This window comes from Lytechinus variegatus, chromosome 7 (genome assembly GCF_018143015.1).
Source record: "Lytechinus variegatus isolate NC3 chromosome 7, Lvar_3.0, whole genome shotgun sequence".
Classification (NCBI taxonomy): domain Eukaryota; kingdom Metazoa; phylum Echinodermata; class Echinoidea; order Temnopleuroida; family Toxopneustidae; genus Lytechinus; species Lytechinus variegatus.
The window spans coordinates 22,743,200-22,759,069 of NC_054746.1; the positions used below are offsets into that span (position 1 = coordinate 22,743,200).

Consider the following 15,870-nt stretch of genomic DNA (forward strand, 5'->3'; position numbering starts at 1 on the left):
TGAGCAGAGAGGGAAAAAGAAATGATGCAGAAATGGGAAGGATTTCTGGCCCACACAATTGGAAGAGCGCATCCAGGGTTGTTGGCTTGCTGTGCAGTCCTCTTCATCCAAACATCCCTTAAATCATAATGGGAAATATTTCTGCCTCCTTTTTCCTATCTATTCTGTTCCTTTTTTTCGACGGGAGCAGAGCTATGCGGTTGCAGGCGGCCAGGGTCTGTGGAGTTCACGTCGTTGGAATGCCCCGCATTCTCCAATGATCTGCCAGCTTTTCATGGGGTGATACCAGCTTGAAAGGAAAGCTTGCAAGGAAAGAGAAAGAGAGAGAGAGAGATGTACTATATGTATAAAAAATCAACCTTCATTTAAGTAAGGAAAGATGGGAGTAAGGTAGAGTGGTATTATTAAAAAAGGAATTAATCAAATCTGTGACAATTCAATAAATTATCATGGTTTTGCCAGAAATGATTTTTTCAATGTATTTTGAAGCTTTGGCTGAATATTTTCTTTTCTCAAGTTCTTTAGAGGATTTTGTTAAAAAAAAGTTGCCGATTGATAGTTAAAAGAGATAAAGATGGAATGACAGGACATTGGTCTGAAGAAAAGATTGATATTGGAAAATATTTTTTAAAAAAGCGAGATACATCATTTTAACTACATTACAAACTTTGTAAATGCAGATAAATTCTACTATTATCATTGACATTTAATTAATTGACATTCTAATATCCATTCATTATGACAAGAATATTTGATTAATCTGTTAAAGGAAGTATCATTTCATTGGCATTTCTCCTGAAAAATACTCTTGAAAACCGTTTGCATCCTTCCTACCTAGAAGTGGACGTGGTTCCTGGTCGAATGTTATTTCGCGTGACCTACATCCTGCTTAGTTCATCTTGTGGGATTTTTTATTCAGAGCCTTGCCCCCGCTCTTTTCTCAGAACCATCATATCCTCTCAATGAAGGTGAAAATGGCTCGTAGTGGCCAGTGCCCTCTCTACAGGATAGCATTTTATCACTGCCGGTTAGTGAAAAGCAATAAGATCAAATTGGACTTTCAGGGAATTGGTTTGCGTAATGCTTTCAGGAGAGTGAAATTGTTGCTTATCCTCGTGAATTGTGCCTTTTTTCGCGTTACCCTCCTGAATCGGTCACTATTGATTTGACCGTACATGTGATTGTCGATTCTGGTAGTCGAAGATCAAATCTTCTGTGACTCTCTTGTTTTCACTCTCTCTTTCCCCCTTTTTTCACCTTTTTCCTTTTTTTTTATTTTTCAGTTCTTCAGCTTTCTTTTGACTCGCTGTCTCCATATCTATTTGTTCATCAACCCCAAATCACCACACCTTTTTTCCCATTCCTTTTGCCTATTTTCCCCTTTTTGTATAATATCTAATTTTCCTTTATATTTGGATTTAAATAAGTGCATAATTTGTATCTCTGTATCTCTCTTCCTTTCTTTCTATCTCTCTATCCGTCTCACTTTCTCTTTTTCCTCTCTGTCACTTTCCGTCCTTGTTTCCTTTCCTTTGCACCTTGAGTTTTGTAGATGAAGAAGATTCTCTTGTGTCATTCACAACACTTGAGAGTTTCTGTGAATTGAGGTTGCTCATTCTCCATCATCTTAATCTATGTCATTCATCAGTGCTAATGTGTGTCTTAATATGTTTTATTGAAGGATGGCTATGCCTGCCAACTCCGTATCGTAGTAACGAGGCACTCAAGAGCTCTGAGTCAGCATCAGCACAATCATATTTGTTTTAGAATTAGACATTTATTGTTATTGGATGTATTTTCTTGCTTTCTGAATTCAGTAGAACGGTTTCCAGTGTTTGGAGGGTTATGATGTAATATGTAACATTTCTCTTCCATGATAAACAACACTACATTGCTCAATTGCAGTTTTACAATTAAAACGAGAAGAAAATTACATTGAACACCGTTTTTTATGTGTATGTTATATGTTCTACTATAACAAAATTATGCAAGTGTTTCTTTATTTTGTTACGAAAATAGTTTTTTTTTATAGAGGACATCAATTTTTTCACACCAAACAAATAGAAAAAAATGTTTGTCATCCCATGCTATACTTCAATATGAGTGTATCCCATTTCTCTCTCCTTTACACTACATTAAGGGGAGCATTTCATGAAGAGTTTTATCAGTGATTTTCATTGACTTATTTGCTCTCAGCCAATCAGATGCAAGGATTTCAGTAGCTTATAACAGTTCATATCACTATCTATTTCATGAAATGCTCTCTAGATGAGCTAGTATGTTTAATATAACTAGTCACTGGCAATAAATCATTGTCAAGCAATATTAGATAAAAACCTATTTATAACCTGATAATTCAGATAATGAGCAGTAAGGTGTAACTGGTATCACATTGGGGACTGCATTTAGGGGTTTTGAAAGAAAAAAAATTTTTGAATGAAAATTTGAGTAACAAACTCATCCAATCAGATACAATTATGTATCATTTTTTTAGTGCATTTGATGTGGAAACAGTGTTTTGAAGAGGGCCATAGAGAGAAATAGGCTAATCATAAAATTTGCAGTCGATATCAGGAGATTTTGACCAATCACCTCTGTGGACCCATTATACACATATATACAGATGTAATTTACACATATCTTTTGCATGGGTGTGGTCTTTTAGCTCTGTGTGTTTAAGAAGTGAAATTATAAACATGTCACTTCATGAAAAAGAATTCCATATCTTACTTAGATAGCACTGTGTTCAGTCTGATGCTTATTATTGTAATATTTCATAAAATAATTTAAGGTTAAGTGCTAAATACAAAATGAGGGACTTTATTTTTATTTTTTGGTGTGGGCAGTGATATGGTATGACAACTTTTTGAAAAAAAATGAGTAGTGCTTAATAGAGGAAAGTATTTTTGTTACAATAAAGATATGTATGATAAAGCAAAATTGCCTTTTAACAACCACTATTCAAACCGATTTCTAATATTCCCTGACATCATCAATTTGTCTGAAACCATGTGTTTATGATTACTTGATTGGTTCAGTGTGTGACATTTTAATAGGAAACTGATATTTGGACAGAAATATGAAATCAGTGCAATTTCATTTTGTTTTGCATTATGTATTCATGTTTTGCTGGTACCGTCATTGTGTTTTCATGAGCTACAGGGACAATGGATGTGCATAATAATAGCAAGGACAACTGAACTGTGGCACTGATGTACAGTTCATAAATATAGCGCTGCAAACAGCATAAATGTGTAATATGATTTTGTTTATATTAATTGATGTTGCTAAGAGGAGTAATATGTTTCCAATTCGTTACTTGCTTTGCTATGGTTTGAAGGAATTGTCGAGGCTGATATATTGATCAAATTCATTTTATTTCACGTAAATGCATCTTAGTTGTATCTGTTATTAAGAATGGATGACGTGCAGTGTTTTATTCATAATTCCTGAAGTGACTGTATAAGGTCCTGCATAAATGGAAGTTAATTAGAATTGTATAAAAGAGAGAAAGTGATTACTACAATATTACTTTTCAAAGTACTTATTGGAAGTTGGTACTTGGCATAGAGGGATATGAATCAGTTGTATGATCACTTAAGTAGTAGTAAGATATGGTTTGCCCTATAGGCAAAAAGAAATAACTAGAGTTTTCCTCTCATATTTCATTCATCTCTTCAGATTTTCATAATGATAAAGCTTCAAACAGATTTTATTTGACATGTGATTTCTGTAAAGTTCAATTGTTTCTCTGAACCGAGTTAAAGGTCAAGTCAAACCCCATCAAGATGTTGATTCGAATAAATAGAGAAAAATCAAACTAGCATAACACACTAAAAATTTCATCAAAATCGGATGTACAATAAGAAAGTTATGGCATTTTAAAGTTTCGCTTATTTTTCACAAAACAGTGATATGCACAAATCAGTGACATGCAAATGAGTCAGTAGATGATGTCCATCACTATTTCTTTTGTTTTTTATTGTTTGAATTTTACGATATTTTATTTTTTACAGATTTTGACCATAGGGACTGACTTTATTGAATCATATGGAATTAAACAATGCTAATTCCACATGTTCAGGGAAGAATTAATCACTGTTTCACTTGACAATGAGGAGATAATTAGAATATTTTATATAATAAAATGCAAAAGAAATTGTTAGTGGATGACGTCATCACTCTCCTCATTTGCATACCAACCAGGATGAGCATATAATGTTTTGTGAAATTAAGCGAAACTTTAAAAATATCAACTTTATTTTACATCCGATTTTGATGACATTTTCATTGCTGTGCTTGTTGGATTTTTCTCTTTATATTCAAATCAATTTTTTGTTGGGGTGGACTTGTCTTTTAAGGTGTGAAAAAAATTAACACATTTTTATTTAATTTCTATGCTTACAGAATTTCAAGGTGTGTCTTTGAGGAACAGTTAGATATTTCATTTGCTTACCAATGTGAGGTTGTTAGTATTATCCAAGGAGTATAACTTCTTGATTTTAATAAGTACATCTTCAACATTTTTCCTTCTTTCTAGAATACTCCCCTGCTGGTAAATCTCGTGTTGGGGTAGGTCGAGGCACAAGGGCCAAGCAGACCCCAGGAGTATCCAAGAAGAGTAGTCAGAGGATCGGTAGAAGAGGGAAAGGAATAGCTGCAGCAGCTATGGCTGGAGCGAGAGCAGGGGCTGTAGCAGGAACTGCGGCTGCCTATGCTGCATATGGCTTCAATTTGGTTGGTGAGTAAAACATTCTGGTCTTTTCTGTCTTAGACCCAATGTTTTTTGCTTCATTTTTTAGTATGGGATTCAATCTTTAGTTGTGGTTAGCTTATGTTTAGTCTAGGTTTGGGGTTAAATTCATTGTTCTAAACTGTCGTGAAATAAAATGTTAAATTCCAAATTTGCTGAAAATTGTAGAAGACTAATCGTTCTTTTCTGATAATACTAGAGTTGTGGCATTACTTAAGTATTGAACTGCTGCTGAATTCTGCATGTTTTTGTTAGGTTTGTTATTTCTTTTAAGTGCATCATCTGTTCAGTTTCATGTTGTTATTCAACATGGTTTTCAATTTACATCTATATTAGTGGGTGCAAACTATTTCATGTGCAGGCATCAAATGATTGTATAGTCTATGTGAACACACCTTAGCCAAATAAGTGGCTAGGTGAGGTAATAAGGTGAGTAAATGGCTGATTGAAGAAGCGTTGGCTCAGGTAGTCTACTGTTGACATTTACAATCAAGCCTGACCCCAACGCTCCTGTTGACTGCCCTCGGGCTGGCCACAGTTCTTCTTTCACGAGCCTCAAATTGACACTACAACATGAGCAGCAGTTTCACACAAGAAAGAATACTTGATAGAAATGCATTTACACCCACCAAAGAGAGGAGGAACATTTGCTGCAGTCATTACAAGAAAAAAAAACACCCCGAAATCTCAAAATCTGTATTAGCTCACATGATACTTTATATTCAATCATTTTGAATTTTATCCTAGTATTTTATTCAGGGAAATGAAAAGAATAGTAAATATTACTTTCTTTCATTTTTTTGCCCTTCTTTACTTCTCTATTTTGTTTCTTAGCATATATTTTGGGGGTTTGCCTTTGTTCTATAGGTGCGTTGGCACCAAAATGCATTCTTGCTTAAAGGGGAAGTTCACCCTGACAAAAAGTTTATTGTAAAAATAGCAGAAAAAATAATAAAAAATATTGCCGAAGGTTTGAGAAAAATTCATCAAATAATTAAAAAGTTATTAGAATTTCAATTATTTGATTTGTGACGTCATATGCGAGCAGCATCCCTACATAGCGAATGGTAAAAAGTCAATGAAATGTCATTTTCTCAGAAAATTGAAAATATTTTTCACTGTAACTTTTGTATATCAATAGACAAATCGTTTCACACCCGATCATGAAAAGAAAACAAAATTAAGTCATCAGGAACCATACCAAATTTGAAATTCATACATTTTATATTACATAACACATGGGGCAGCTGCTCGTTTATGACGTCACAAATCCAAAATTTTGAACTCTAATAATTTTCTTACTCTTTAACGGATTTTCCTCAAACCTTCACCAATATTTTTTACTATTTTTTCTGCTATTTTTACAACAAAGTTTTCTTCAGGGTGAACTTCCCCTTTAAACTAGCCATTCACAGAAAGTTTGATCTTCAACTACCGGAATCGACAATCACATGTACGGTCAAATATTATTGAGATATATTCTAGAGAACCTTTTGCAATGTATTATCTTTGCAGCTAGAAGTTATTCATTGAATGAGATCAAGATTATTATGATTTTATTTTTTGTTTGTTCTCATTTAAGATCTCTTTCAGATTACGTAATCAATGATCGCTTCCCGTTAACTACATGCAATCTTGTATTAGCTATTATTACAAATGATGCCCATGCCACTTCACGATTTCATTCACTCCTTTATACACCGCCTCGCGTAACAGTTTTAACGGTCCCTGGATTTTTGTCTTCGGGCTCTAATAAAATATATTTCACTGACTGCAGTGAGAAGTGATATTGCTGACTACTGTGAGAAATAAAATACATTGCTGACCACTGCGTTGATCTTGCGGAAGTGAATTTGTAGAATTGATCTTGAAAGTGCAAATTACTTATTATGCAATAGGTGTCGTCCAGTAGGTAGTAATGAGATTGATTGATCAATGGCCATGCTTTTGGTTTGAGGGGAGTGGGGCAGGTGGGTCATGGCTGAATGTTACATAATATCTACTAATGAAGGTCTATATCATTATGGAAGGGAACCTAAATCTATGGACAGTTATTTACAGTCATATGATAATAGAAGAAATTTTTAAAAAGAAAAAAGATTTTGCCTTTTCCTTTTGTTAATACACTCTGAAACATTATGTGTTTCACCTGTGTATCCACCATAGCATTTTCCCCTATGTCCCTCTCTAAACGGGTTCTGCATGAAAACTTGGAAAATTTAATAATAGATTTTCATTATTTTGGGTCTGTACAGTATATTACACTAAAATACAGGTAAACTCAGAATGAAGAGTTCACTGGACAAAGGTCTTAACTCCTGATCTATGCATATTGCCTTCTGTATGATTTTTTTCACACCAAAGCATTTTTTTAAAAAATCATGCTAACTAATCGTGTCCTGTCTACTTATTCTTTATCATCTTCTACTTGCTTTTCTTATTGTTATTTTTCTTCTGACTTTTTTACTACCTTCCCCTCAATATTCTCTCATTCAATTTTATTACAATCTACAACACTATAAAATGACCAAGATATTCTACAACATTCAGATAATTTTTAGCAAGCTTCTTTACAAAGAAACAAAGTTAGCATTATAAAGTAGTAGTATTACGTAGTAATGGATGCCAGTAGAGCTGCAGCTTGTGTGACAAAGACATACATTTCTAATTCTAGTTGTGTTTTTCTTTATTTGTCACCATTGTGCAAATTGTGTTGTTGCACCTTCCACCACTGGCGTGGGGTGCCTGCAAGCAAACTCAAGAACTTGGTGATGTATGATCATTAATTATGAATAGTGTCTAAGTGAAATGTTAATGAGTATTGCATTATTCGTGGAGCCTGTCTAATCGTAGATGATAAATAGCTATTTACCAAAAAGCTTCTCGTGCCAGGTTGGAATAGGTGCGGAAGAGGAGTGCTCTTTATATCTATTTCCACATCTCTTTCCATCTCTCCATGTCTCTCTATTTCTTTCCATGTCTGTTTGTCTGTTTGTCTTCCCCATCCACCACCGCCCCCCCCCCCAAAAAAAAAAGAGAAGAGATTGTAGATACGAACACCAGAAATATTTCCTTGGAAAAAAAATCCAGTAAATTGCACAGACAGAATGCTAACGACAGATTCAGAAGATATGATTTATCCCTCCTCCCAGCAAAAAAAGGGGTATGGTTGTATTCCACCAACAGACACTATGGAATGGGGCCGACTCATCCTTTTTTTATCCACAATCAATACATGTCAATAGATAACATTTAAGAGTGGAAGCCTTCAAATACTTACGATAAAGCCAGCTTTGAAAATTGTGAATTTATTTTTGTCATGTGTATGTTTGTTTAAAGGTCAAGTCCACCTCAGAAAATTTTTTATTTGAATCAGTAGAAAAAAATCAGACAAGCACAATGCTGAAAATTTCATCAAAATCGGATGTAAAATAAGAAAGTTATGACATTTCAAAGTTTCGCTTATTTTTAACAAAATAGTTATATGAACGAACAAGTTACATCCAAATGAGAGAGTCGATGATGTCACTCACTATTTCTTTTGTTTGTAATTGTTTGAATTATACAATATTTCAATTTTTATGAATTTATGTATTGCTATTGATGATTAACTTTACTTTCTTTTGTCTACATTGCAATGGGGAAAAGAATCCTTATATCCTTTAGAGCTATAATTTTTTTTCCTTCTTATGAAGGTGTGATACCTTTTGTGGGGGGGGGGGCTAAGATTAAGATTAAAATATCTGGGGACTAAAAATTATTTGGCCCTAAAATGTCCATGTTATATTGGGTTTGATACAAACGGGTCTGAGTAAAAATATGGAAAAAAGACGTCCATACAGGCAAAATAGTTTTACTCCTGCTTTAATCATCTTGAATTTTTTTGTGTGATTTTTTCTCCTATCTTTTGATTACTCAGGTTTGTTGTTTAAGATGTTCACTTTGGGGCCATAGATCTGCCATTCATTATGATTGAAAAAATTCAAAATTGTGGTTTTTTTTCATGATATGTTTACCTGCATGGCTCTGACATCCTTGTCCTCTCTAATATATTCATTATTAATCGACCAAAGCAAGAAAATCGAAAGGTTTTGACGTAAGAGATTCAAATGATAAACTATGAGATGTTATTAGGTTGTGAATCTTTAGCGTGTAACCAGTATGAATTACCTAGGAGGTTTCATAGATCAAAAGCCAATCATCTCATTTCCGAGCTTGCCGAAAGGGGAATAACTAGGCACATTGAGACCTCTGCTAGCAGGCATGGAATGTGAGTAGAGATTCATAACAAACTGTCACTCCGTTATTTGTGGTATCCTGCCAATGATATCTACATCTGTCAACATTTAGAAAACCTAAATTTGCATCATCTGATCTCTGGCTATCTCTATTTTATGTGCTCCCATCCAATTTACATGGAATTGGCTCACTATTGATGTTCTAGTTGTAGAGCATTCAACATTCGGTTCCAGACTTATCCATGATTAAGCTTACTTCATTGTGTCTTCATTTGTAGGACACTTCAAGTTCTGTTATAAGACAAGCTAATGTTCTGCCTATCAATTGGAAATGCATGTGTCAATCAGCGTCATAACAACCTTGAAATAGAGCTAGAAATGTCTTAAACAGATGGTCACTTTTCCATATGATTGTACACGATTGTAATCCATCATTCAAGCATGGAGAATTAGATATCACATAATTTATTCAGATATGATTACTTTTCATATGCTACAGTTTAGACGGTGCTAAAGTACTTTCATATGATTTCATAAGGAAATTTAGTTTTTTGTTTATGAAAGTTATTGACTCCCACATATATCATTACTCAAATTCCTGAAAGGATTCCTCAGTAAATTTGTGAGAATTATGGGAAAGCTTATAATTTTTTTTTTTTTTTTTGGGGGGGGGTATTATATTTTCATACGATGAGTCAAAGTAATCAAATTTATTTATAAAAGTGAAATTGATCATTTCTAACATCTGCCTAGCTTTATGATTTTACCTACTTTAGTCCCCAAAATAAAATAAAAATATATATATATATGATTAAAATTGGTAAAAAAAAATGCCTAAATATTGAGTGCCTCATGCTCATGCTCAGTTCCTAGAACTAAATGTAGATATTTACTTTAATTTTATTTCTTTGTTCATGTCACTGTTTTAGTGATACAAAATGTATGAATGCATTTGAAATTAAGTGAATTCAGTGCCAAAAACTAAACCCAAGACAAATTTGTCAAAGTCCCAAATTCAATTTCAAAGATAAGAGCAATTTGCCAAGATTTAAAACAAACTACATTGGACAGCCTCTCATGTTGTAAAAGGGGTAGTCCTGTTAGTGACTTAACATTTTAATGCAAAAGTCTCTCTCCCATGTGATACTCTTACCAACATGAAGTTAAAGACTTATTTATACTGAAAATAATGGTAAAAATCATCCAGTTAGTATGTTTAAAAATGAGACAAGATTAGAGAAAGTAAACAAGACTGATCTGGCAATAGAACAACACAAAATTATTTTTAATGGATGGCAGTGATCCCTAGTATAATGATTGGAGCATATGTCATTCAATGCAAACTAGCCCAGTTAAAGGTATTGTTTAACTTTGTGAGCAGCCGATTTAAAATATTCTCAAACAAAGATGAAAAATGTGTAAAAGTGCATGTATTAGAACTAATAAACCCTGAAAACAACCACTATTGAGAATGAAAAGCTAAAACTGCAAGGCAAACCCCGATTTTGTAAATAGGCGTCTATAAGACGCCTAAATAGTACACATAAGTGTATGGGATGAAATTAAGATGGTTTTTCCGGTCACTTTATATTTCAATTTTTGAAGCACTAAATTATTTTTGAATGCAATTTTTTGGGGCTTCATTTTTGTAACATATCACAGACACAGGTGACAAGTGTGACCTTCTAGCTCAGATTTTTTAAAAGTCAAACCATTGTTAACCAATCACTGTAATCTTTACATGTATAGTCTATGGTCATACATGTCTGCCATATAAAGTAATTGAATATGACTTTACCAATTGAAAGTGTGCATGCACGTTTCAAATTGTTTTAATGGAATTATAAATTTGATGCTTCATTTTTTTACATTCAAAATGGTTCTACAGAAATAAAGTTAATGCTGGGGTGATTGGTTCACTCTAAAGTTGGGATTAAAAACTTCCTCACAAGATCGTGGGAATATTTGCCTACCTCTTGATAAGATCCTAGTGAAAGTAGTAAATATTGGAGGGATTAACACATTATTGGGATTCATTTAAGACAGATCAGCTCCTTGCGTTGGTTTCCTAAAAAGCATTAAAATCCCATTCATCTACTATTTGGCTAAGCTGGTTGTGTATGTTCATACAGCATAAAAGTCTTAAGGGATTCTTTGAAATATGGGTCTCTAGTGTTAGGGCCCACTGCATACTACACTGAATCCATCCAGATTTATAATGAATGGTAATTTATTTAAATTGGAGAGTTTTAACATTTTAATATTGCAGTTTAAATTGAAAAAGTTTGTTTAACTTGTTGACCACTTCATTCTACAATTCCAATTGGTTTTGTTCAGGGATCACCCAGTTCTGGTAGGCAATGAGTGAAATGCAAATCTTTAGTTTCAAGTCCTGCAAGAATGGTGTGGTATCACTAGGATTCAATATCAATTTCGCTTTAACTTGTACAAAGACACTTTGTAATAGCCAAGAGATTTAAATTTTGTATTTATTATGGGTCTTGGAACCTTGTTTGATCATAATAAAATATCTGCATACTCTTTCAGTTTTATTTTAGACCTCTTTCGAAATTTGGGATGGGATGAAAATGTCAATATATGTTGTTTGTCGAAAGCTTTCTGATATCAAATCACTAAATTTATAAGATAATGCTCTTTGCAGCTCTGTGTGTTTTGGTACCAGTTGACCACAGCAGGATGTTATGAGTTACATGAATGATAACTGTCCAGTTTAGCAGCTTCACAGTTAGTCATTTGCTCCATTCATGAATCTGACATAGAGTTAGGCATTATCAACCCACTGCGTGTTCTCCAGAAATATCTTGCATCTTTCATGCACTGATTCACTGTACAAGCAGTAGGTTGTATGCATGATTGAGGGGGCATTCATGGCCACACTTCACAAAATCTGTTTTCTCAGCTTCTTTTTTCCCCCTTCGACTAATCTTCTAAGCACTCTCAAACTTTTCTATCCAAATAGTTTGTATGCTCTCCATTCACCTGTTTCCCCCTTTCTATCTTCTCCTCAAATAGAAACTGAAAGGGATGAAAGAGAGTTTCGATAGTGATGCTAGCGATTAGTCAGGTAGTGTTATTAATAGTGGTGGAAATCTACCATGGGAATCAACAAGGCTGATCCTATTGTTAAATCGTCATTATTTCTAAGCAAAGGTATTGCTTAACATATGGTCTACTAGTAAGTGGGCTCAAGCTCGGAATTTTCCCACCGTTGTGATAACACATTGGCACTCTAGAGGTGATTCCGTCCTCAAGAAAGCATGTTCATATCTTTAGGAACTGTTTTGTGCGAATGATCTGTAATTAATATAGATGTCATTGCGTTTGAGGGAGATTGATTCGCCTTCTGCCTTTCCATTCTCGGCAAATGAATTTAAGTAAGATAGATTGGTCTTCTCTTTTATTTGTTTTCTGGTTTCAGTTGTGATAGGCCGGCTTCCTAAAGGAATTTGTTAATTTTCCCACGTCCTGAACTCTGAGAAGGTCCCCAGTAAAGCATGTTACATTGTCCCCTTTATGAAAGTCACAATTAAAAACCATGGTGCGTGAACAAACGAGACTGTTGAATGGTTGTGTAATTGGAGTTTAATAGAGCTTTGGTATCAGTGAGGATAGAAATAAAGTTCCCCTGGGTTGCAGATTGATGTATTTGAGGAGATCATTGAGGGGTAAAAACACCATTGTGGTTCATGGTCTATCGTTGTTTGTATCTAGTCTACAGGTTCTTTGCTCCTTTAACCATTTCAAAGGAGAAACAAACCTTGAGAGCCATATGCATGACAGAATTGCCGTTTAAGATCTATGCAAGATAAATAAACGTAGAGATTTGTATCGATAACAGAAAATTTTGAATATTCAATTTTCAGAAGTCCAGAATTTCAATTTGAATGAAATAGCTATGTCTCAGTCATGTGTTATGACGCTTTGCACTGTATGTCATCGTGATTATCGAATACCTCATCTTCATAACAATTAGTTGCAAAGCAGTATTTATCAGTATTCCTTTATTATCGTAATCTGTTTAAGAAGACACACTTACTGCAGGATGATAGTGATGAGGTCTTATTCAATATTTGTGATTTTATGTTAACATTGCTTTTCATTGCAAATATGTATTTGAGAGAAACTGCTTTGTGGTTTGTGCCAAAGACTCAATTTAGAAAATCCTGATGATATTCAGGTTCTGGATAATGAAATTTGCATGTTGTGGTAAGTGTTTTGATTAGCACAGGGGCCCAATCAGCTTCACATGATCAAGAAAGAGAGCTGTTGAGTTGTCATAGTAAACTGTTCTGTTTTGCTCTCTGAAAGCATTTTGTTTTTTTGTCATTCTTCCCTTCCAAATACATTCTTATAACTATACTGTATGGCTTCTGTGCTAGAATTTAGTTGTGTTATGTTTGGCCAACGGTTTTTTTTTTATTTATGGATTTCACATTTGTAGCAAATAAAAGAATTTTGGCTTTGTGTGACATAGGATTACAAGCCCTTTATCACACTAGATTGAGTAATTCAAGTACAGAAAATATACACGTAAGGTTTAAAAAAATAGTGTAGTTTAAAGATTTATGAGATATTCTGTTTTTGGTTGGCTCGGGATGCCTTGGTAATATCAAAGTCAGTGGCAGCATGTTGATGAAGTAAAAGAGCACTGTTATACATAGCAATGTTTTTCCGGCTCTTTGCCGGGAGCCCCGCTTTTAGCCCCACTTCAAAACATTATGGAATATTGAAGACACATCTGTGCAGGGAAGCATTAAAGTAGATCTTCACTTTTATTAAAGGTCAAGTCCACCTCAGAAAATGTTGATTTGAATCAATAGAGAAAAATCAGACAAGCACAATGCTGAAAATTTCATCAAAATCAGATGTTTTCGCTCATTTTTAACAAAATAGTTATATGAACGAACCAGTTACATCCAAATGAGAGAGTCGATGATGTCACTCACTCACTATTTCTTTTGTTTTTAATTGTTTGAATTATGCAATATTTCAATTTTTAGGAATTTGATGATTAAGGACCTCCTTGCCAGAAGCACAAAATGTTAAAATAATGGAATTCCACGTGTTCAGGGAGGAATGAAACTCCATTACACATGACAATGACAAGAAAATAAAGATATTTCATATTTCATATAATAAAATGCAAAAGAAATAGTGAGTGAGTGAGTGATGTCATTAGTTCCTCATTTGCATACCGACCAAGATGTGCATATAACTGTTTTGGGAAATGAAGCGAAACTTTAAAATGCCATAACTTTCTAATTTTCTAATTGAAATTTTCAGTGTTATGCTTGTTGAATTTTTCTCTTTTTATTCAAATCAAGTTTTTGTTGGAGTGGACTTGTCCTTTAAGTAGTATAGGTAATGGGAGTAACCAAAGCGCAGTAGAGTATATCTATATAGTGGCTGCGCTATACAAATTCATCATTATTTATTGTTATAATTCTAAGAACATTGCGTAGCATTCTTACGATCTTTCTTCCAGGTAGAGTCTTGGAGATCGGTATCCTCAATTTTTGTGAGACTTTGGTCAACATTTTTATCCTTAGGTGCTAGATTCAAGTTTACTTCAAAGGGGTATGATCATGATGGCATCAAAAGTATAGAAGAAAACCTTCCAAAGCTAGCCCTCCTGCAAGGGATGTACTCCCAAAAGCTATTGAAACTCCTTGCGTGTTCCTTTGATGGCTTAGTTGAAAGGGGGATTATGAATGATCTCTCTTGCCAGCTTAGTGGTTGGTTTGATAGCAGAAATGTGATGGATAATACAATCCTAATAACATAATTATAACACTTCTTTTACCGAATCTTCCCTGTGGATGCTATATCAGTGTTCTAGTGACACAGGAAGTCACCCTAATCTAAAAGGCTTCTTTCAACCAACACACCCCATGTCATATTCATGTGTTTCATTCTTTGAAATCATACAAAAGGCACATTTTACCCCAAACTGAGTTTTCATTGTCACAGAGAGTGAGTAATCTGATGGTTTCTTTCAGAGCATGAAAATTTTCTCATGATTCCGATTGACTTTGAGAACCACAGGGTCTAATTGATGCATCAAAAGGGCTTTTGGTAACCAAGGTAAACGTTGATCATGTCTCCATCTACTGTCATGCCCCATTGACTGAGGCCAAAGTTCTTCTTCTTTTTATTCAAGTTGAAAATGGGTTTTCGTCCCCGGTCCATTAAATATTACTAATTGGTTCCCATTATTCACAGGAAGATTATTTTCTTATCAAATCAAGTGGTTTCGTCATTAGTTTTAACTTTAATTTTGCTACATCATCAGAGTTCCCACAAATTAATTACTGGTACATGATCTCAAAAGCATACCATATGCTCACCAAATATTTACTTCCAGGTCTATTGTCAACTGTGCATTTTTTTTTTAAATTTAACATCTTGAGTGTTCTAGTCTTGTTCTAACTTTTATATCATATTGTTACATAATAATTCCACCACCCAAGAGATCCAGCTGTGCGTCTTCTTTTAGTTTAATTAATGAAGGTGCAGTAAATCCAGCCACATATCCATCGTTTACGAAATAGATATTAAACCTATTATTCCTTTAAAGTCAATCCAAATAAAGTTCCATCATGTGTAACCATAATTGTTTTCTCATCAGCCGTTCCCCTTACAATTTTCTACCACCCCTATATAATCCTCGGTTTTTCGCCGTATAAAAATCTTGACAATGACTCATTCAGCGCTGGAAGCCCGCAAATAAAAACTGAAACCCCCCAAGTCGCTATCGAACTGGACAAACTCCAAAATGCTTGTGACAATAATCCGCCCGTACACCAAAACACCATTATGAGTTATTTTGGGTTGAGGGTGGGGTAGTTGAGCACAGCT

General features: G+C 34.4%; 1 protein-coding gene across 2 annotated transcripts in view; it reads left to right on the forward strand.

The window, feature by feature from the left end:
- LOC121418779 (chromatin-remodeling ATPase INO80-like) overlaps positions 1–15,870 on the forward strand; it is a 111,964-nt gene that overhangs the window by 76,166 nt on the left and 19,928 nt on the right. For both annotated transcript variants that reach the window (XM_041612881.1, XM_041612880.1), the window contains exon 30: positions 4,541–4,741. In XM_041612881.1, the coding sequence (XP_041468815.1) occupies positions 4,541–4,741 (201 nt within the window). The remainder of the gene's footprint in view (positions 1–4,540; positions 4,742–15,870) is intronic.